This window comes from Numida meleagris, chromosome 13, assembly GCF_002078875.1.
Source record: "Numida meleagris isolate 19003 breed g44 Domestic line chromosome 13, NumMel1.0, whole genome shotgun sequence".
In the NCBI taxonomy this organism is placed as follows: domain Eukaryota; kingdom Metazoa; phylum Chordata; class Aves; order Galliformes; family Numididae; genus Numida; species Numida meleagris.
In genome coordinates this window covers 13,628,067-13,650,205 of record NC_034421.1, presented here as the reverse complement: position 1 = coordinate 13,650,205, position 22,139 = coordinate 13,628,067, and the positions used below count along the sequence as shown (strand labels likewise).

At 61.0% G+C, this 22,139-nt stretch overlaps 4 protein-coding genes across 6 annotated transcripts; 3 read left to right on the top strand and 1 right to left on the bottom strand.

The window, feature by feature from the left end:
• FBXL16 (F-box and leucine rich repeat protein 16) lies at nucleotides 4,496-8,652 on the top strand. Its single transcript, XM_021411398.1, has 5 exons — nucleotides 4,496-5,216; nucleotides 6,051-6,559; nucleotides 6,645-6,729; nucleotides 7,224-7,287; nucleotides 7,541-8,652. The coding sequence occupies exons 1-5, from the start codon at nucleotides 4,512-4,514 to the stop codon at nucleotides 7,687-7,689; spliced, it is 1,512 nt and encodes a 503-aa protein (XP_021267073.1). The 5' UTR covers nucleotides 4,496-4,511; the 3' UTR covers nucleotides 7,690-8,652.
• Nucleotides 9,789-15,578, top strand: WDR24 (WD repeat domain 24). Of its 2 annotated transcripts, none has more exons than XM_021411371.1 (10): nucleotides 9,789-9,878; nucleotides 10,357-11,029; nucleotides 11,318-11,495; nucleotides 11,924-12,599; nucleotides 12,844-12,959; nucleotides 13,885-14,006; nucleotides 14,218-14,322; nucleotides 14,414-14,748; nucleotides 14,969-15,153; nucleotides 15,237-15,578. In XM_021411371.1, the coding sequence occupies exons 2-10, from the start codon at nucleotides 10,549-10,551 to the stop codon at nucleotides 15,403-15,405; spliced, it is 2,367 nt and encodes a 788-aa protein (XP_021267046.1). In that variant the 5' UTR covers nucleotides 9,789-9,878; nucleotides 10,357-10,548; the 3' UTR covers nucleotides 15,406-15,578. The 2 variants fall into 2 exon arrangements, with proteins under 2 accessions (XP_021267046.1, XP_021267045.1); XM_021411370.1 differs by having other exon boundaries at nucleotides 14,411-14,748.
• JMJD8 (jumonji domain containing 8) lies at nucleotides 15,605-17,465 on the top strand. 2 transcript variants are annotated; one of them, XM_021411426.1, is made up of 9 exons: nucleotides 15,605-15,823; nucleotides 15,898-15,981; nucleotides 16,116-16,164; nucleotides 16,272-16,368; nucleotides 16,445-16,513; nucleotides 16,604-16,723; nucleotides 16,793-16,860; nucleotides 16,944-17,078; nucleotides 17,189-17,465. In XM_021411426.1, the coding sequence occupies exons 1-9, from the start codon at nucleotides 15,741-15,743 to the stop codon at nucleotides 17,267-17,269; spliced, it is 786 nt and encodes a 261-aa protein (XP_021267101.1). In that variant the 5' UTR covers nucleotides 15,605-15,740; the 3' UTR covers nucleotides 17,270-17,465. The 2 variants fall into 2 exon arrangements, with proteins under 2 accessions (XP_021267101.1, XP_021267102.1); XM_021411427.1 differs by lacking the exon at nucleotides 16,272-16,368 and having other exon boundaries at nucleotides 15,645-15,823.
• Nucleotides 17,899-21,629, bottom strand: STUB1 (STIP1 homology and U-box containing protein 1). Its single transcript, XM_021411420.1, has 7 exons — nucleotides 21,372-21,629; nucleotides 20,586-20,784; nucleotides 20,331-20,496; nucleotides 19,967-20,057; nucleotides 19,375-19,431; nucleotides 19,035-19,151; nucleotides 17,899-18,879 (listed from the first exon to the last, which is right to left on the bottom strand). The coding sequence occupies exons 1-7, from the start codon at nucleotides 21,558-21,560 to the stop codon at nucleotides 18,754-18,756; spliced, it is 945 nt and encodes a 314-aa protein (XP_021267095.1). The 5' UTR covers nucleotides 21,561-21,629; the 3' UTR covers nucleotides 17,899-18,753.

The following is a 22,139-nucleotide window of genomic DNA, read 5'->3' as shown; positions in this document are numbered from 1 at the left end:
CGTGCTGCAGGGGAATATGTGGTGCTGAGTTTGGAGCTGTGCTCTGAGCCTCTCTCCCAGCTGATGTGTGTGAGTCCTGAGCTCCAGAGCTCTAATTCACATGTGCACACACACACACATGTGCAGGTAGCCTCTCTGCAAATAAACACATCAGCTGCCTCTTCATATCTAGGGGAGAAGGGGCTCCTTTGGGGAATTCTGTGCCTCCTCTGCATTGCCAAGGTGATCCAACCATGCTGAGAGGACAGCCATACATATACCCCCCTGACTACACACAGCACAGACAGTGGGCTGACCTGATGCAGTCAGAGCAGGAGACAGCTTGCACACTGCTGAGCACTGCTGGGGAAGCCGATCTTTACAGAGGGATATCTTTATTACCACCTTGTGCTTTGGTCGACAGGTTCAGCCCCCAAAGCAGGAGCCAGCATGGCATTGCTACTGGTTGGGGTTGTTGCGCACAGTTGGCAGTTCTGGGCAGCTTTTACCCTCGAAACTGCTGGACAAAAGCCTTGGCTGTGTGCACTGCCACAGCACTGTGTCTCGGGTGTGTTTTCTCTGCCTGTAGAACAACTTGATTTGCTGCATTAGTAAAAATAGATGGGCTAATGAATTCAGCTGATGCAACCCTGCGTGTGTGTGTGTGTGCATGCGCTTATCTCTGTTTGTGTGTGTATATGTGCATGTATATGTGCATCTCAGTATCAAGGCTCATGCAAGGTGCATCCACCAGCCCCTAGGGCTCTGATGTGTGTGTGTGCATGTGTCCAAGCATATCTGTTTGTGTGTGTGTGTGTGTGTGTGTGTTCAGGAAGCCGTGAGCGATGGCTGCTTGCTGCCAAGCAGCTCTCTGTCACTGAAGCAGTAGCTCCTCAGAAATAATTTTGCATCAGCCTTGGATTCTGGCAGTGCAATAACAGGGCTGCACGGGAGGCTAGCAGGGCAGCAGGGGCCCTTTGCAGGGACCTGGTGGGGCACCAGGGGGGGATTTCACAGGGAGTGGTGGGGAAGCAATGGTGATTACAGGGGGTAGCAAGGCAATAGGGGTCTCTAGGACCGTTTTGAGGGGTGTTTCTGCAGGGTGCTGCTGACCCGAGGCCGACGGGCCGGGCCGCTCCCCGCGGTGCTGAACGGAGCCGGCGTCGCTGTCCATGGTCCTGAACAGTGTCGGTGCCTCTGTCCGTGGTGCTGAACTGGGAGGGGAGCTGTGTGGCTGTACGCGGTGCCGACCGCTGCCAGGACCTCTGTCCGCAGTGCTGAACGGGACTGCCCGGCCTCAGCCCCTGTCGCTCTCCAAGAACCACCGAGCCCTTCCAGCCCTGAGTCTCCCGTGTCCCCTGAGCTGCCCCGCTGGCCCAGAGCCCACAGTGGCCCTGAAATCCAGATGCAGCTGGACCGCAGTCTGACCCAGCTCATCTCTGTCACAGCGTGGATTCTTTCAGTGAGCACATACATACACAGGGGTGGCACTAGCAGATGATTGTCCACCCTGCCTGTGTCTCCAGGCTCTCATCCCTCCTCACTACCACATGCAGACAGTAAGCTCTCCAGTGGTTTGGACAAGTGCTCTCTTCCTGGGTGCTTTTGTCTTATCCTTCCCAACTTCATCATCCACGTAATGTTTGTAGTGACATGCTCTTAGACCCCCTTCTTTCTTCTCTCTTCCTGCGTCAATTCCGCCCCCCACCACTGCATCATCACTCATTGTGGATGAGAAAGCCCTCATGAATGGAGCAATTTCTCTGCAATGATATTTCCTGTGAAACGTGCACCCTGGAATTAATTTGGGAGACTAAAAGACTTTGCCCTTTGCTTTTGTCAGGTTTCCTCCCACTGTGGATTGAGACCTGGCACAGCTGGCAGACACCTCCTTCACAAGGCCTGTGAGAGCAGAGGGCGCTTGCACGAGGGGCCCTTAAGCTGGGTCCTTCTTGCAAAGTCCCAGAGTAAGAATGATTGTACCAAGCATTTAACTCTCCTTCTGAGAAAGGATGAAGGGCCAAACCTCTGCTCTTTCTCTTCTTTGGAGTAATAGTAAAAAACAAACATATGAAGATGCCTGCAGAGCTGCGGGAACATCAGAAGGGACAAAGGTGCCAAACTGGTGCTTGACAGTGCAGGACTCTGTACTGACTTTCCCAAGGCTGCCCCAGTGCATTTGAGGAAGGGCCTGGAGCAGGGCATGATGTGCTCCATGTGTCCCAGCACACAGAAGCTCTGAAGGATGGAGTACTTGCACTTTGTACAGTCGAGCAACATGGCCTCCCCCCTGGGCCAGAGGAGCCTGTAGGGCAGCTGCTGGGGGCTTTTCTGTAACAGTGAGGGTCAACTCCAGAGGCAAAGGAGAAAGTCATTATCAAACCAACAAGTCACCCCAGCCTGTGCTCCCTGCCCACCATCTCCAATCTGCTGTCTTCCCCAGACATGTTTCTGCTGTTTTCAGGCTGATAGAACCCCCCCAAATCCCTGGTTGCCCATTTTCCCAGAGGGATACAGTCACGTACAGTAAGCCTGGAGGGACACAGCTGTATCTCTGCCTGCCCAGCTTCCTGCTACCCATTCCCGAAACCTGCCTTTGCCCAGAAGGCCTCCACCCCTGCTTGTGTTTCTACTTGAAGTGACTTCCCAGTTCATACATGGTTTGGGATATCTGTGAGCCAGACAGGCAGCTTCAGTGCCCGGGGCAGAAGGAGCTAGCTCAGCTACCCAAGGCAGGACTGCAAAAGCCACCAAGCCTACCACCCAATCCCTGCCTTGGGGACAAACCACACTCTGAGCTGGTTGTAACCACTGCCAACCCCTCCCTCTGGCTGAATTACAGTCTGATGTTTGTCAGCATCTGTCTCCTCTCGTGACTGTCCCCTGTGGGAGCCCCCACCCCTGGCTTCCCTTCCAATGTCTGGAGGCCGTGGGCTGCCCCTCTCCCACCACCTGGCCTCTCCCCAGAGGCAGCCAGCATCGCGAATTGCTCTCGCTGTGGGCTCTGTGCCGGAGCGACAGCCTTTCTGTGCTGCGCGGTAATTATCTGTTTTGATTTGTGTTGTAGCGCTGTGTTAGACACCCTGGTGCATGTTCTGTTTGCTTCCCTAATTGCTGCCAACCTCGGAGCTGCTGGTTTTAAGTTTCTTCCTTTATCCCCTCCTCTTCTTCTGCTTTCAAGCAAATTTAGCCAAGCATCTGAGGCCCAAACTCTCTGTAGGGCAGTGCAAGTGAAGGCAGCGGAGGCTGCATCCAAGTGGGAAGTGGCGCCAGGCTGTCTGCTCAGGGCCGGATCCATTCCCGGAGCATGGGCTCTGGTGGTGCTAATGCCACTGCCATTGTGCTGGGCTGTCTTGGAGAGGCGAGAGGCTTCACCACTGGCTGCTTCCCATCTGCAAGGAGAATGGGCAGAAAATTAGCCCTTAAAGAGTGGGGCAAAGTCTGGAAGAAAGCTGATGTTCAGCCCCACCATGCTGGTGGGGCATCCCTGGGCTTTCAATTCATGGGGCTGCTCCCCTTCTGGCTGGTGCAGTAGGACACGGGGATGATGGGAGGGTTGGAGCAGTGGGCTGGGGGCAGCAGGGAGATCTCTAACTGTGTCTTGGGGTTGTGGGGGCTGTCGGGATGCAGCACAGTGGCTGGCTTAGGCCAACACTGTCTCCAGGGTGGGACAGCCCCAAAACCTGCATACCTGGGCCACCAGCAACACATGTGGCTCATCAGCCAGCACCCTGCTCGCTTTGGTGCCCTCGGTCACTTCCCTGGGGTCAGAGAGCAGGGCTACGGCCACAGCCACCTCCTGTCCCCTTTCTGCCAGGCTCCCCTTCTCCAGAGCTCAGCCATCCAAAATATTTTCTCACTTTACTCTCAGCTTTTATTGCAGGTCTGGGGGGGGGAGCTGGTGCCTGTGTCCTCAGGTCCCATTAGCAACCACAAAATAATGTGCCACTCAGGCACGGCTGTCACTGAGCAGTCCCCATCCCTCAGGACCTGGGAGTGACAGCTCTGTCCCTGTGATACCCATGGGCTCCATTTCCACAGGCTCCAGCTCCTCCTATGCCCCTGGATGTTCTGGAAGCCCAGCCTCCACTGGCTCCATCTCAAGCTGGGTCCTAAAGGAGATGGGAACCTTGTCCTTTGGCAGGGCTTAGTCTGGGTGAGCGCAGTGTGCTGGGGCAGAGGGTGTTGGCAGGATGGGTATGACACTGGTGGGGCACAGCGCCAAGCACCAGCTGGTGGAGGGGGGCAAGCCCCCATCAATTATTCACCTCTGTATTTATGGAGGGAAATGTGATTAATAATGCATGGTGGGGTGTGGCAGGGCCGTTTGAAAGCCTGCCTGGCTGCAGCTGAAATATTTATTGGCTTGCTTTGCTGTGGTGCCATTGCAAGCCATGGCACCCAGTCGGCACAGGCTCACTGCACAGCATGGCACGTGTAGACTCTGTCACCTGAGCCATGCCTCCCAGTGAGCCCAGTGGTGGCCAACATCTGCTTACCACCCCTCTGTGCTGCAGAGAGATCCGTGGAAGATGTCGAACCCGAGAAACGGCGACACCAAGCCCCCATGTTTGCCTCGCAATGGACTGGTGAAGATCCCCACACAGCCCAACGGCCTCGGTTCTGCCAGCATCACCAAAGGCACCCCTGCCGTGAAAAACCGCCTGTGCCAGCCTTCCTCCGTGCCTGCCATCCTCAACCCAGCCTTAGCACCCCGCAGCGACCTGCCCGTCCCCAGCCTGGCCTCGCCGCTCTCCCTGGCCGCTCTGGCTGGCGTCTCGTCCCCTCCCGGCACCTCCTTGGTGGCACTGAACTCAAGTGAGGCCAACCCAGGCTCTGAGCATCCCTCTCCAGAACGGCTGCCCGGTTCACCCTCAGAGAGGCAGCTGGTGGTGGACGAGAAGATCCTCAACCGCCTCTTCTGGTACTTTTCAGCGTGCGAGAAGTGCGTGTTGGCACAGGTGTGCAAGGCGTGGCGGCGGGTGCTCTACCAACCCAAGTTTTGGGTGGGTCTGACACCTGTCCTGCACACCAAAGAGCTCTACAACGTCCTGCCCGGTGGTGAGAAGGAGTTTGTCAGCCTGCAGGGCTTTGCTGTGCGGGGTTTTGACGGTTTCTGCCTCGTGGGTGTCTCCGACCTGGACATTTGTGAGTTCATTGACAACTACCCCTTGTCCAAGAAGGGGGTCAAGTCCATGAGCCTTAAAAGGTCAACCATCACGGATGCGGGGCTGGAGGTAGGTGGCCTCAGCACCAGTGAGATGGCCAGGGATTGGGGATGGGTTAGATGCCAGAAAGGTGGCACCATGGATTGCCCTGAAGAGATGTCCCCAAGGATGTCCCTAGTGCTGTCTCCATAGTCTGTTTGCACACAAGGTGGAGGGAAGGTTTGGGGGACAATGCTTGATTCCCCACCATGTGTCAGTGCCCCCAGGCTTTGGCACAGCAGGTCCAGATGCGTCATTCCACAAGCACAACAGCACCTGGAAACAAGCATGCTACAGTCCACATCAGTGAGAGCTTTCTCTTTCCCCACCAAGCATGTGGCCTTCCTCCCCATCCTATCGGCAGGCAGGCAGCATCTGCACCCTACTAGTCCCTCTGCCTGTGGCATGGGTGCCAGGAGGGTGCAGGGCTGCTCTCCCAAGCTTTTTGGGAAGGATATTCATCCCCATCACCCATGGGTGCACCTACAGCCTTTACCCATCCCTGCCAGGAAGGAACAACTGTGTGAGGCTGTGGCTGGGCAGCGGGAAGAAGCAAAGGATGATGGGATGAAGCCTGATGAGTGATGGAGTATGAGGGAATGGCATGGAGCTGCATCAGGGGAAGGTCATGTTGGGAATTAGGAAAATGTTCTTTGCCAGAGGCATGGAACAAGCTCCCCAGGGCAAAGGTCATGGCACAGAGCTGCCAGAGTTCAAGAAGTGCTGGGATGGTGCTCTCAAACACAGGGTTTGGGTGGGGAGTCAGCAGTTGGACTCAGTGATCCTTGTGTGTCCCTTTCAACTTGGGATATTCAGTGATTCTAGGATTCTATGGTTCTCTGATTCTGTGCTGCCCCCGGCCAGGTGATGCTGGAGCAGATGCAGGGTGTGGTGCGGCTGGAGCTGTCGGGCTGCAACGACTTCACGGAGGCCGGGCTGTGGTCGAGCCTCAACGCCCGCATCACAGCGCTGAGCGTCAGCGACTGCATCAACGTGGCTGATGATGCCATCGCAGCCATCTCACAGCTCCTGCCCAACCTCGCCGAGCTCAACCTGCAAGCCTACCACGTGACGGACACGGCTCTCGCCTACTTCACCGCCAAGCAGGGTTACACCACCCACACCCTGCGCCTCAATTCCTGCTGGGAGATCACCAACCACGGCGTGGTCAACATGGTGCACAGCTTGCCCAACCTGAGCGTCCTCAGCCTCTCGGGCTGCTCCAAGGTGACAGATGATGGCGTGGAGCTGGTGGCTGAGAACCTGCGCAAGCTACGCAGCCTCGACCTGTCCTGGTGCCCTCGCATCACCGACATGGCCCTGGAGTACATCGCCTGTGACCTGCACAAGCTGGAGGAGCTGGTGCTCGACAGGTACAGGATCACACCAAGGGTGGTGGGCACAGTGAGGTGGCCACGGGCTGGGGACAATTCATCTGCTTGTCCTATGTCTCCACAGGTGTGTGCGGATCACTGACACTGGTCTCAGCTACCTGTCCACCATGTCATCACTGCGGAGTCTCTACCTGCGCTGGTGTTGCCAGGTAGGGGAGAACTAGGGCTGGGATGCCCACACTAGGAGCCCATGGATGTGCCCAGACGGCTGGTGGCATTGGGCTGGGATGGGATGGGAAATCAGGGTGCTGCCTTGGGTCTGTTTCAGAGCCCTGGGCAGAGGGGTGATGTGGGGCTAGGAATGTGGGAAGGGATTGGGCACCTGTAGGCTCAGCAGGGTTCAGCTCCATCATGCTGTCCTATCCCCTATTCCATCACCCTGCCCCACCACCATGTCTCACCACCATGTTCCATCACCTGTTACCAACACCATGCCCCATCACCACGTTCCATCTCCATATCTCATCACCCTACTGTATTCCCCTACTCTGTTACTCTAATCCAACATATTGCTCCACCACCCTACTCCATCACTCAGTCCCACCACCCTGCCTCACTCAGCCTCAAGATCCATGGGTGCTGTACCCCATTTTTGGCACCTCTGCCTGTCTTCATCCTGATCCCACTCCTGTTTCTTTTCCAGGTGCAGGACTTTGGCCTGAAGCACCTCCTGGGCATGGGCAGCCTACGCCTCCTGTCTCTTGCTGGTGAGACCTGAGCACGGGGTGACCCACATGGGGCGGGAGGTGTCTGGGAATGGGGACAAGGACTGTCCTTGGGGACAGACAAGAGGACCCCCAGCACGGCAGGGTTCCCACAGCCCAGGGACACCCCAACTCCCGTGGCACCCACATGGGTATACAGGGACAGGGATGAGGATGGGGACAAGGATGGGGACATGGATGGGGACACCATGGTGACAGTAACAGCGATGGTGACGGTGACATTGTCCACCTGCAGGCTGCCCCTTGTTGACCACCACGGGCCTCTCGGGGCTGGTACAGCTGCAGGAGCTGGAGGAGCTGGAGCTCACCAACTGCCCCGGAGCCACCCCAGAGCTCTTCAAATACTTCTCCCAGCACCTGCCCTGCTGCATGGTCATCGAGTAGCACCCATCTGATGGGGACCAGCCCCCCCAAACCCAGCTGAGACGGCACCTGACTCATTTCTTCCCGTCGGCAGGATTAGGGGGGGTGCAAAAGATGCTGCCCATTCAACTGACCCACGTGTAAAGCCCCCGCCTTGACGCCCCGGATGCCAGCACCCCCCCACTTGCCCCTGCCTCACAGCCACCGAGGGGCCCGGGCACAGCGAGAGGAGATCCTTGCTTTTTGGCACCCATGGGTGCTGCACGGACGGGAGCCTGGGACCCCCTGCACAGAGCCATGGGCATCCCCGGATGGGAGAAATGAGCCAACCCCCCCGTGCTGTGCGTCCCCCCTCGCCCATCCATAGGATGCTTTCCTCCACCCTCGCATGCTCGCTTGCTTCAGTCTCGTGGCACAGCAGGGGGGACAGTGACAAGTGGCACCCGCCACCCTGCTGCCACCCAGTCCCTCCGCACAGCTCTCCCAGTCAGGCCGTGGCCTCCCTCCTCCCCCCCAACCATTACTGTGCCCCGTTTCCACTGGGGACAGTGGGGCAACGTGTCCCCTCGCTGCTAGGGGCCGTCACCCCTTTACCGCCTGGGGAACATGGGGGGATGTGGGGCCACCGCCATTGTGGCCACTCTATGTCCAGCGGTGACTCATCCGGCTGGGATGGGTCCCACTGCCCCCATGGGGCTGGGGGTCTGGCCCTGTGTCCCACTGCGGCTCGCAGGTGGCACGGGGACAACGAGGACGCCGAGCGAAGGCAGGGGGACGTCACCTTGGGATGCGACGCCACTTCTTCCAGACCTAAAGCCATCGCCCGGGTGCCACCAAACTGCCCCACTGCAAGGCCCAGCTGGCACCTCGGGGTGCCCCACATGTTGGGAGCTGGGGGCTGAGCCGGGCATGGGGCACAGGCACAGACACGGGCACGGACACGGACACGCTTTCGGGTTGTTTTGCCTTTGTAACGGCCGGGAAGGAACTGCTGCACCACCCGCCGCCTCCGCTGGCTCCTTTGTCCAAAACGCCCATTTCTGGTCCCAAAACAGCCCGAGGTTCTGGCCCTGACAGGGGGCTGGGGTGAGCCAGGTCAGGGTGGCACCCCTAAAACTGCTGGCACGTACTCAAGGGGGTCAGGGGATGGGGTCAGGTGGGGACACGTGCAGGGGCTCCTCCTCACAGGACCAGGGTGAGTGGGATCTGCCCCCAGAGGAAGATGGAAGCGGGGAGCAAAGCCACAGGTGAGGTAGGAGCGTGGTCTGGGGGTGCCCTGAGCTGGGGGTGCCAGCAGAGCTGGTCCCACATCAGCACCCCCTGCAGTGCACCCCCTTAGTGTGCCCCATCCTCCTGCAAGCCCACCTCCTGTTCATCCACCCCCACATACCCCTAAGGCACAGTGCACCCCCACACCCCCCAGTGCAACCCCATGCCCCACTTCCTCCCTATCTCCAGTGCAGCCTTATATCCTCCATCTCTCCAAACCTCTCGGTGCACCACCATACCCCCCATGTATGCCTAAGCTTGTAGTGTACCCCCATATCCCCAGTGCCTCCCCATGTTCCCCAGCCACCTCCGATACCCTCCCATAACCCCACATTCCCTGTGCACCCTCGTGACCCCCCCCCATTTCCCTGCCCGTGTCTCCCCATATCCTCCAGCGCACCGCCAGTTCTCTCCACGTTTCCCACATCCCCGGTGCACATCCCCAGCTCTGAATCCACCCCCTATAGGCTCTATATCCCCCCAGTGCACCCCCATACTCCACCGCACCCCCTCATATCCCCCGGCGCAACCCCAGCTACGTCCCAGATCCTCCCATATCCCCAGTGTATCCCTACACCCCAGTGCCCCCCGTACCCCCCATGCACCCCCATACGCTCCCAAACCTCCAGAGCCCCCCATAACTCCCATGTCTCCCCGTAACCCCCAGCACACTCTCCCATTCCACCACATCTCCCCTATCCCCCAGTGCACCCCCATCGCCCCCCCCGTGTCCCCCGCTCCTCGCTACACCCCAACGCATCCCGCCCGCCGCGCTCCGCCGTGGGCGTGGCCTGACGTGGGGGCGTGGCCAAGGTCAGGGGGCGTGGCCTGACACGGGGGCGCCGCTTTCCTTGGCGGCGGAAGTGGGCGGGGCTTAGCGGAAGAGGGGCGGGGCGTAGGCCGGCGGGGCCTGCGGGGCCGGTGCTGCCGGAGGGGCTGCGGTACGAGGGGCGATGGGAGGCTCTGAGGGGGGAACTCGTGGTGGGTGGGGGGTGACGGCGGGCTCCGGCAGTGTTCTGAGGGGGTACTGAGGGAGCTGTGGGTCAGGAGTAGGCCCTGAGGGGGTTTTGAGGAGGCTGTGGGGTGGGAGCAGGCCCTGGCGGGGCCGTGAGGGACACTGAGGGCGTTCTGAGGGGGCTGCGGGCCTGGAGCAGGCCCTGTGGGGGCTCTGAAGGGGCTCTGAGAGGGCTGTGGGTCACAGCGGGCCCTGAGACGTGGGAATACAGGCCCTGAGGGGCTCAGGGGGCCTGGCTGGAGGGAGAGGGGCTGGGGGGAGCTCCCCGGGCAGCCCCCGTGGCCTTCAGCAGCCCCTGGCCCCACAGAGAGCTGTTCCTACACACAGAGGTAGCAGGGAGCCGTGGGGAGCACCTCAAGGAGTGGCCACCGAGCCTGGCATGAGCTGTGTCTCTTTCCTCACAGGTACCAAGCGAGCTTTGGCCTCTCTGCCTCCCAAGCAGTTGATGCAGCCCCAGAACACCCTGGAGCCGAGCCCACCCCTGACCAGCGCTGGCTGAGGGGACGCGGGGCGGCCGCTGGGGCTTGGATGCAGCCTGCGGGGCTGCCAGCCTCCGAGCCCGCTCCCGGAGAGGGGACCCTGCACCGAGGACGGCCATGGAGAAGATGGCCAGGGTGAGCACGGCCCTGGGGGGCAACACGCTGACGGGGCGCACGATGTTTTGTCACCTGGATGCCCCTGCCAACGCCATCAGCGTGTGCCGCGACGCAGCCCAGGTGGTGGTGGCCGGCCGCAACATCTTCAAGATCTACTCCATCGAGGAGGAGCAGTTCGTGGAGAAGCTGAACCTCCGTGTGGGCCGCAAGCCCTCGCTGAACTTCAGCTGCGCCGACGTGGTGTGGCACCAGATGGACGAGAACCTGCTGGCCACCGCCGCCACCAATGGCGTGGTGGTCACCTGGAACCTGGGCAAGCCGTCCCGCAATAAGCAGGACCAGCTGTTCACCGAGCACAAGCGCACCGTCAACAAGGTCTGCTTCCACCCCACCGAGGTGTACATGCTGCTCAGCGGCTCCCAGGACGGCTACATGAAGTGCTTTGACCTGCGCAAGAAGGACTCTGTCAGCACCTTCTCTGGTATGAGCCCGACCTCTTGCTTGTCCCTATGCTTGCCCAGAATCGTGAGGAGGGTTGAGCATGAGGCCTGGTGCTTGGAGCAGGCAGGGAGCGAGCTGAGAGGCTTTGGCTGCTCAGTGTGGGCTCAGTAAGGCTCGGTGGGAGTGCATTGGGCCCTGCTTCCCTCTTCTCAGGGCTGGGGGTCTCCGTGTCTCTCCCAGCAGCAATGCTGCCGAGGCTTTGCAGTTCTTAGTTGTTAGCACTACTGGAGCTATCTCCTATTGCATCTCAACTTCTTTCCCCACTCAGGCCAGTCGGAGAGCGTGCGTGATGTGCAGTTCAGCATCCGCGACTACTTCACCTTCGCTGCCACCTTTGAGAACGGCAATGTGCAGCTGTGGGACATCCGCCGACCCGACCGCTACGAGAGGATGTTCACAGCTCACAACGGCCCCGTCTTCTGCTGCGACTGGCACCCTGAGGACCGGTGAGTATGGAGCTGAGCCCTGCCAGCTGCTCAACGTTAGCAGCAGAGAGCCCTAGAAATGGGCTGGGGCCTTCCAGAGCAGAGCTCTCTGACCCCAGCCTCTTGCATTGGTGTTGGAAGATGGGAACAATTGTTAATTTTTCTTGAGGATGGAGAAGGGGGTAGGGGGAACTGGGAGCCTGTCAGAGGAGCATGATTTCAAAAGTGCAGGGCCTTACTCTGAGACAGGAGGGAAAGGTGCTATCTGACCTTGTTGTCTGAGAGCAGAGGCATTAGGTCAATGTGTGGGAGGATGTGACTGCAGTCCGGCTGCCTCCTGTGGCATGGACACGGCTCACTCATGTCCTGGCACATAGGTACCTCTGTGTTGTGGGCACCACCCGCCCCGCTGTCCGGTGCCTCATCATCTTCCTTCATCCTTCTCACAGGGGCTGGCTGGCAACAGGCGGCCGGGATAAGATGGTGAAGGTTTGGGACATGAACACCACGCGGGCAAAGGAGATCTACTGCGTGCAGACCATCGCCTCAGTGGCCCGGGTGAAGTGGCGGCCGGAGTGCAAGCATCACATTGCCACCTGCTCCATGATGGTGGACCACAACATCTATGTCTGGGACGTGCGGCGGCCCTTCATCCCCTCCGCCATGTTCGAGGAGCACAAGGATGTCACCACGGGCATCGTGTGGCGTCACCTCCACGACCCCTACTTCCTCCTGTCCGGCTCCAAGGACAGCACCCTCTACCAGCACATCTTCAAGGATGCCAGCCAGCCCATCGATCGAGCCAACCCCGAGGGGCTGTGCTACAGCCTTTACGGAGACCTGGCCTTCGCAGCCAAGGAAAGTCTCATCTCCTCCGACTCCAACCGCAAGCCCTACATCGGGGACCGCCGCCACCCCATCTTTTTCAAGCGCAAGCTGGACCCCACGGAGCAGTTTGAGTACATCTCCTCCTCCAGCGCCCTCAGCGTCTTCGAGACGGACGTGGAGAGCGGCAGCATGGACTGGTTCGTGCACACTGCCAAGCAGTACGCACTGGCCGGCAGGCCCCTGGCTGAGCTCTGCGACCACAATGCCAAGGTGGCCAAGGGCTTGGACCGCAACCAGGTGAGCACGGGTGGAGGCGCTGGCACTGCTGTTCTGTCCCTCTGTCCGTTTGCTGTCATCAGGAGGTTTCACTCAGCCCTAGTACAGATCTGTAGTGCCATTGCCTACAGCAAGCGCAAATTTCCTTCTGTGCCCAGATGCTTGACATCCCCATGGGCCTTCTTATCCTGGTAGACTGACAGATGACAGGAATCAGGGGCTGCTTTTATGAGAGGTGAGCTCTGAATGTGGCTCTCACACGCAGGTGGCTCAAACGTGGACAATGCTCCGGATCATATACTCCAGCCTCGGCACCGTGTCGTCCACTAACCTCAACCACAGCATGGGGAAAGGCAGCACCACCCTCCCGCTCATGAACAGGTAAGGGAGCAGCTCCACGAGCAGCAGAGCAGAGCCCCAGCCTCAGGCCCACGCTGCTCTATAGGGTGGTGTCAACCGAGTGCAGCCATTTCCCGTGTGGGTGTGAGAAGAGAGCGGCCAGCCTGGCCTCGAGCCTTGTGGGCTTCTGCTGTTGCTTCCTCTCTCTGAAACAGGGTGTGAACCTCGATGTGGTGTGGTTTGAGGATGCAGAACCCCCATCTCACTGCAATCAGAGAGGTCTCCCTCTTCTGAGGGGAGAGAACAGCTCCTCTCTGTCGGTAGTTTGTGGGGTTTGGAACCTCACTGCATGCTGATGAAGCAGGAAAACTTGTTTTTCCTCTTCTGAATGACGTATGAAAGAGAGGAGTGAGGGCTCCTAATTAGTTCTTAGACCTCACAGGGCTGGGTGCCCAGGGTGAGCGGCAGAGACTCCATCGCCCTGCCACCAGCCAAGTTCTGCAGCTAGACAGGTCACTGTCTGCCACCACCTCAAAATCACAGGTCCAGACTGGAAAGCACGGCTCTGCATCAGCTCCTTTCAGCTCCTTTTCTGTCCCGGTGGAGCCTGCGAGCAGCGATGCATAACAAATAGAGCATTGTGCAGAGAGGCAGCTCCTATTTACCCACTTCTAAGCTGAATGTAAACATGAAGGAATGGAGTCAAGTGTCTGCTCAGCTCTGAAGTTGCTTAAGGAAACCTTTGTAGGCGCCTCTGTGATGGCTGCACAGAGATGCCAGGAGGGGAGAAAGGGCTGTGCTTACAGTTGTGGTGGATTAAGGTTTTTAAGTTATAAAGTGGGTACAGCTGACTTTGCTCTCTGCAAAATTACCATGTCTTTTGTTTCACCGTTGAAACAGCAGCTGCAGACATATAGCCAGTCTGTATACTGTGACTTTTAAATTAAGCAAGTGACTTCTCTCCCAGCTTTAACCTGAAGGACATCCCCTCTGGGCTGGGCAGCGAGTCGAGGCTGGATCGCAGCAAAGGAGAAAGCCGCACGGAAAATATCCTCATGGATTCCTCCTCCACCCTGATCAACAACGAGGGTAACATTTATGGGGTGGGCACAGTCCAAGTCCTGGGGCTGTTCCTCAGGTGATGACTGGTGGCACAGTCGCAGACATAGGTGGCTCTGGTGTGGGATAAAGGGGTGAATGTATCCTGTAATGGGAGTATGCTGATCCTTGGGCACGGGGTGTGCATCCTCACTTGGCCACGGGGGTGGACGTGCTGATTTCTCTCTCCCCGGGCACACAGACAATGAGGAGACAGAGGGCAGCGATGTCCCTGCAGACTACTTGCTGGGAGACGTGGAGGCGGATGAGGATGACCTGTATATGATGGACCACGAGAACCCGCATGGTGAGCAAGAGCTGCTCCTGTCCTCTGGCCATTGCAGCTGGATCTTCTCCTGCCCTTCTGTACTCATTCCCCGTGGCTTTCCTTGCAGCAGAAGAGCAGGAGTACAGCCTTCCCCAGGAAGCCTTCCCCCTGCGCCATGAAATCGTGGACAACCCATCAGCCCTGGACCACCTGCAGGACAAGGCTGACTCCCCCCACGTCAGCGGCAACGAGGCCGAGACGGTGTCCCTGACACCCGTGGAGTCCTTCTCCCTCATCTCCATCTCCCACTCTCTCTATGAGAACCGCCTGCCCACCGACTTCTTCAACCCCATCGTGCGCGACACGCTGCTCTTCTACGCCGAGCAGGGGGACGTGCAGACGGCCGTGTCTGTGCTCATCGTGCTGGGAGACCGAATCCGCAAGGAGATCGATGAGCAGACCCAGGTACCCCCAGGAAGCCCCTCCGCTGCCCCTTCCTGCCCCTGGAGTGGGTGCCTGCTGCCTTTTCCTCGCTGCTTTTAATCCGAGTCCCTTTCTGGAAGGCTCTTTCCAGCGCTGGTGCACCACTTTGCTGATGTGGGGACGAGCTGGGACTCAGTCTCTGGGTGCTGGGGTTGGGATGGTGGTGGGGAGCTGGCGCTGAGCTGTGTGCACCCGTCCCCAGGAGCACTGGTACACCTCCTACATCGACCTGCTGCAGCGCTTCCAGCTCTGGAACATCTCCAACGAGGTGATCAAGCTGAGCACGTGCCGCGCCATCAATTGCCTCAACCAAGCCTCCACCACCCTCCACATCAACTGCAGCAACTGCAAGCGGCCCATGAGCAACAGGGGCTGGATCTGTGACAGGTGAGGGCAGGGGAGCGAGAGGGAGCGGGAGGATTGGGGGGCACGGTGTCAGGCTCTTTACCCACCCCTTCTCTCCTGCACAGGTGTCGGCAGTGTGCCAGCATGTGCGCCGTGTGCCACCACGTGGTGAAGGGGCTCTTTGTCTGGTGCCAGGGCTGCAGCCACGGCGGCCACCTGCAGCACATCATGAAGTGGCTGGAGACCAGCTCGCACTGCCCCGCGGGCTGCGGCCACCTCTGCGAGTACACCTGAGCCCAACAGCAGCACGGGGGCAGCACGGGGGCAGCAGGACTGTGGGGCTGGGGAAGGGGAAGCAGTGCTGGCAGGCTTCTGCTGCAGGGATGCAGCCCTCAGCCCTCCCACCTCTCTCTCTGTATTTATTTCTAGGGGGCAGCCATTTTGTACTGAATTAAATCCGAAGCGGAGCGTGGCTCTTTCTCGTTGCTTCACACCCTGTGGGGCCCACCCCCCTAGGCGCGGCTGTGGCCCCTTTAAGGCGTTGCCCCTTTAAGGAATGTCCCTCGCGGGGCACCGTAGCGCGGGGCGGCGCGGTGCATGCTGGGAGTTGCAGTCCCGGGGCCGCTGCCATGGCGGCAACACGGCGGCTCTTGGCGGTGCTCCTGCCCCTGGCCTGGGCCCGGGCCCGGCTCGCGGGCGGTGCGGGCGGCTGGTAAGGGCGGCCGGTAAGGCGGGATGCCGCTGCCGCTGCTACCGGGGCCGGCACCGAGCGCTCTCCCGTTGCAGGCAGGCGGGCGATGTACCGGAGGAGCAGCGGTGCACGGTGGAGCGGGCCGACGGCTCCATGAGCCCCGCGCTCTTCCTGCAGCGGTACGGGCAGCTCCGGGGTGAAGGGCGGGGGGGAGATAGCGGGGTCACAGGGGCGGCCCCTGTGCCCCCGGGGGTCCGGGGCTCAGGGCCCGGTCCCCGCTGAGGACCGCCCCGGTCGCGCTGCTCTCTGCCAGGTTCGCCTTCTCCCGGCCCGTCATCCTCCGCGGGGTCACCGACAACTCGGTGAGTGCCGGGCGGCGCCGGGGACGCGGGGAGCGGGGGGAGCCGGGGTCGGCGGCGGCGCCGGGGTTGGTAGCACCGGGCCGGTGGCAGTGCCGCGCTGCCCGCAGGCTTTCCGGGCCCTCTGCACCCGCCAGAAGCTGCTGGCCGCCTTCGGGGAGCGCCTGGTGCGCCTCAGCACGGCCAACACGTACTCGTACCGCAAAGGTGAGGGCGCGGCGGGGGCCGGCTGCCCCCCGTCCCGCTGTCCCCGCAGTTCCCTGAGCTGTCCCCCTGCCCGCAGTGGACGTCCCCTTCCAGGAGTACGTGGAGCGGCTCCTGAAGCCGCAGGACCCGGCGGCTCTGGGCAGCGGTGGGTAGCGCGGCCCCTGCACATCCCCGCCCCCAGCGCCCGTTCCTCGCTGCTCCTCACGGCCCTGTGCCCCCCCCCCCCCTTCCTCAGACACTCTCTATTTCTTCGGAGACAACAACTTCACCGAGTGGGGATCCCTCTTCCAGCACTATGTGCCACCGCCTTTCCGCATCCCGGGCACCAGCGGAGCCTACAGCTTTGGGATCGCAGGTGGGTGCCGGGCTGGCACGGGGTGCGGGCATCTCAGGGCTGGCACAGCACATGTTTCCCCCCCCCCAGGCTCCGGCTCTGGCGTTCCCTTCCACTGGCACGGCCCAGGTTACTCCGAGGTGATCTTTGGCAGGAAGGTGAGCGCTGCCCATGGGGCAGGAAATCGAGGGGCGCTGAGGGGGTCACTGAGGGCTGTGCCTCCCCGCTGCCTCCCTTCCAGCGCTGGTTCCTGTACCCACCCGATAAAACTCCCCACTTCCACCCCAACGAGACCACGCTGGCCTGGCTCCAGCACACCTACCCCACGCTGCCGCCGGCGGAACGCCCGCTGGAGTGCACCATCCGACCCGGGGAGGTGAGTCCTGCAGTGGCTCCGTGCCCTCCTCACCATGCTGTGAGACACAGGAGGGCACAGGGCTGCTCCCCCCAACCCCCCCGGGCACTCCCGCTGCGCTCTCCCCCCAGGTGCTGTATTTCCCTGACCGCTGGTGGCACGCCACGCTCAACCTGGACACCAGCGTCTTCATCTCCACCTTCCTGGGGTAGCGCCGGGCACCTGCGTCCCCCTGTGCCTGAGGACAGCCACCAGCATCCCTGTCTCATCCCGGAGCATCCAATGAGCTTGGGACCAGGGCAGTGCCAACAGCCGCCCCTCCAACCCTGGTTTTGGGACCAAGCACCTGAACTGTGGTTTTTAACTGGGTTTTTCCCACCCCCCTGGATTAAACTTGACACTGATGTAGCGCTGTGTGTGTCTCACACCATCCCCATTGCCCACAGCTGGGATGAGCCCCAGCCCCCCCAGGCAGGGTGGGACAGGCACGGGGGCTGCTGCTGCCCTTTCCACTGGAGCAGCCTTTGCTGTGTGTGGGGGTGGCTGAACCTGTGCCTCGATGCCAGCGCTGACCCCAAGGCAGCCAAAGGGGAATGCCAGCAAACAGCCCCCAGGTCCCCAGCCACGGTCAGTGGGCTGCCACGTGTCCCTGCACCCCAGTCACACACCTTCCAGCCCCACCTCTGCTGTCCCATACAGCTAGTTCGGGTTTACCCAGGTACAGAAAAGCTCAAATGCATCAGCACAAGCCCCCAGGACACACCTGGGACAGAGTGCCCCTGCTGCAGAGCAGTGGACCCTGCTCTCCCCCCTCCCCTGCAGAGAGGCTCCTGAAGCACTCGAGCTCTTTTCACATTTATTGCTGAATGTTTTTTGTTTTGTTTTAATGACATTGGCAAACTGTCCAGAGAGCGCTCAGAAGCCAGGCAGGCTGCGGGCCAACCACCCAGCGCCGCCACTGCCCCACACACTGCAGCCTCAGTCCAATGCAGGGTTGGTGGTTTTCTTTTTTTTTTTTTTCCTCTTTTTTTTTTTTTTCTCAAAAGGGATTTCATTAGAAGGAAAATAAACCTGCTCCCAGGAACCCCAGCCCCAAGGCTGGCAGGGGAGGGCATACGCAGGCAGCCCCCCCACTTCCAACCCAGCGACAGTGGTTTCCCAGAAGCCCTACAGCAAGGCAGGAGGGGCAGAGAAAACATCTCCCACCCCAGCACATAGCTATTTACAGGAACCAGGGAGACACGACCCTGTCCCCACAGGAGATGGAATGGAAGAAAACCTATGTACACGGGGAGGGGAGGCAGCCAGAGCAGCGCAGGGATCACCAGCACTTGCCTCAGGCAGCTCCACACCCTGCTCCTGCCCTGGAGAGTGACCTTTGGAGATTGTCAGCATGGAGGGGTCCTGTCCCTTCCCTCGGGGCGATGACAGCACTGTTGGCCCTTCCTGGCCCCCCCTCCCCACCAGCAGCCAGGCCTCCCCGAGCACTACGCTCCCACCCAGCTGCTGCGGTTCTGCAGGAAGGGGAGAAGGCGATGGACCCTCGCTCAGCACTGCCAACGGGGCTCTGGGCACCCAGAGCAGAGGGGGGGACAGACAGACAGGGAGTAAGGCATGGTGCCAGCCCAGCGCGAGCAGCCTGCGGCTGGGGAGAGCCCACGGGGGGGGGGGGGGGGGCAGCATCACCCCTCGGCCCTCAGTAATCTTCCACCCAGCCGTTCTCCGAGATGAACGCGTCGATCACCTCCTTCATGGCGAGGTTGGGGATGAGCTGGTCCTGGGTCAGGGGACTCCGCGTCACGGGATCGAAATGACCCACGCGCTGCAAGGGAGGAGGTGGCCAGGAACCGGTTACACTGCGTACCTGGCCCCAGGCCAGCGGCACCAGGGGGTGGGGTGCAGCGTCTGAGCCCAAAACTCCCCGCTGCTGCCAGGGGAGGAGGCAGCAGCGCAGGACAGCCCCCATCTCTGCAGTACCTGGAGGTGTTCCTCTATGTCCTTCCTGTCGTACGTGATCCCGCTGGGCGTGATGCAGGGCTCTCTCATCAGCTCAAAACTGATCTTCCCGCATAGGTAGTCAGGGATGTCACGCTTCTGGCTCGAGAGAAGCGGAGCTGGGTTAGGAGGTGCTGGACAAACGCAGCAGCAAAATAAGAAAGGGCTGGGAGGTGGTGGTGAGGATGCAGCTGCGCAGCACATCAGCTCAGACAGAGGAAGATTTAAGCCACAGCATCACCTTGGCAGCGGGGACTAAAGCGGGTTAGTGCAAGCAGCCCCGGCTTGGGAGAGCAGGGAGCATGTGCAGGGGCACACTCACCTTCCTCTTCTCATCCACCTGAGAGAAGAGTTCATCCATGTCCGCCAGGTACTTGTCCTGGAAGAGGAACTTTTATTGAGTGGGGGCACAGCCTCATGTCAACAAGCTGCCGGCAGAAAGCAACCCCACACTCTGTGGGTGCTCAGGGCACTTATTGCCCACAGAAGGGACCGACTCCGCAGCGTGGGCAGGGATCCGGCCACAGGTCCAGAGCCAGATCCTCTGGTTCACAGCCCCCGGCTCCCACCCCTCCCAACCAAACTGCATGGCACAAATGATCCAGCTTAAAAATAACCGTCCTTTGTGGGGCTATTTTTATCCCGGGATTAGTCCCCTGCTCCAGGACACCACGCAGACCTACACGTGGCCACGAGCTGCTCACATCGCACAGCTGTCGAGGAATCACGGGTACGCAGCTGGCGGGGCACGAGCAAGCAGCACCGCTGCCAGGCTGGGACAGGAGGATGCACAAGGGGGATGGAAATCCGGTGAGAGCAGCTCGTGTGGAGCCAGCGAGGGGAGGGAGCAGCACCAGGGAGGTTTTGGGGAGCCCTGCTTCCCTCCTGCGTACTATGCCCACACAGCCACTCACGTGTTTGGCCTCGATGCCGGCCAGCTGAACGCGGCCCCGGCTCTCATCCACGTTTTCTTCTTGCTGAGCCTTCCGGCACTCGGCCAGCTCCCTGTGAAAGAGGCAGCGGTGAGGGCAAGGAGCAGCAGGGAGGACACGGAGCAGCAGCAACAACAGGGCGCTGCTGCTGACCCAGCCCCAGGGCTCTGCAGGCTGGGGGAGGCTGGGGAATTGTGCTCAGAGCTGCGACAGCCTCACGGCACTGAGAGATCCTCCCAGCAGCTCGATCCTTCTCCCACCTCCTGTCCCACAAACGTCACCCCCAGCGGGATCACATCCACACCTTGGGGCTCAGGAGGTCAAGTGGGACGAGAGCTGCCGTTACCTTTCCTTCTCGGCCATGATCAGCCTGGTCAGGTAAGAGTGCAGCTCGTTCTCCTGGTTGATCCGCTTCTCCTCGATGCTGTTCCAGCGCTTCTTCTTGGCGATGCGCAGCGCACTGGGGATGTCGTCCCCAAAATTCAGCCGCTGCTCCTTGGCGAGGTTATAGGCTGTGGTGGGAGGGGGGGGGGGGTTGAACAAAGCAGCTCTCAGAGACCAGCCGCACCACGGGGACGGCTCCCGCTTGGCCGCCGCTCACCTCTCTGCAGGTTGGCGATGGCCTCGTCATAGTTCTCCATCTCCATCTGGCACTGCCCCAGGAAGAAGTGAGCCTTGACCGACTGCCCGTCCAGCTCCAGCGCCCGCTTGCAGTCGGCCAGCGCCTTGTCGTGCTGCTGCATCTTCAGGTAGCACAGCGCCCGGTTGGTGTAGTACACGGCCACCAAGGGGTTCCGGTTCTGTGGGGCAACCACGCGTCACTTCCCTGCCCACGGGGATGCCACGGGGAGCAGCCAGGTGACCAAGTGACGGGCGTGGGACAACAGGGTGCTGTCATCCAGCTTTGGAATGCCACCTCCCTGCTGAGCTGGGAGGGGATAAGTTGGGAGCTGCAGCCCCATGGGGTGGTGTGGGGGGCAACCTGGGGGGGTGACCCACAGCCTTACAGCCAACAGGGGCTGGCCTAGGGACACAAGTGGGGACAGGGCCCTAGGCAGTGGGGCACCGGGGTAAGAACAGGCCCTGAGAATGGGGACAGCTGGGAGGGGACAGGGCCCTGGGGAGGGGACACTGGGAGGGGGAGGGGAAGAGGGAGACAGACAGGGCCCTGAGCAGGGGGATACCAGCGGGTGAGGGGACAGGACCCTCTCCGGACAGGGGGACACCCGGAGAAGGGGGGGGGACGACAGGGTCTGGGGCAGGGGGACACCGCGGGGGAGGGAGGGGGCAGGTACAGGGCCCTGGATAGGGGGGCACGGGAAGGTCGGGAGAAGGGGAACCGGATCGGGGGCGGAGGCGGGGAGGCCCAGGCCCGGGAGACACTCACGATGGCGCGGCCATAGGCGGCAGCGGCCTCAGGGTACTTGCGGCCGCCGAAGAGCCGGTTGCCCTGCTCCTTGTGCTCCTGCGCGCTGTGACTCTTCTCGGGGCTGCCTCCCCCCGCTCCCGGCCCCGTGGCCCCCGGCCCGGCCGCACCGCCGCCGCCCTCCCGCTCCCGTTCCTCCTTCCCCTTCATGGCCCGGCCCGACCCGGCCGCTGGGGGCCGGCGGCTCCGCTGCCTCCGGCCGCGCACTGCGACAGCGCCGCCCCGCCCCTCCACTTCCGGGGAGGGTTTTTCAGATGGAGGCGTGGCCTTAAGGAACGGCGGGGGCGTGCTCAGCGGGGGCGTGGCTTCAGCTTTATGGGCGTGGCTTAGTTTTGTGGGCGTGGCCTGGCGCCCGGATGTTTTGCTCTTAGTGGGCGTGGCCAGTGCGACGCGGGCGGGGAAAGGGGCGGAGCTTGCTCTGGGTTCCCGCCGGCGCGCTGCCCCCCGCCCGTCCCCGTTTTCCGCCCCAGTAACCCCTCCCCGGGTTCCCTCCTTCTCGCATGAGCGCTGCCCTAATTAACTCAGCGGGCAATCCTTAATTAACCCCAAATTAATAACCCTCACCCCCAAAGCACCCCCAGGGAGGGGCCGTGTGCAAAATATTTATTTCTACTCCAAAAAAAGGGAGAGGGGCGGGGGCAGCACCCCACCCCCACCCCAAAACAGCTTTTTACGGGGCACCGACAGCAGCGCGGGGCCGGGGGGAAACTGCGGGCTCCGCCCCCCCCT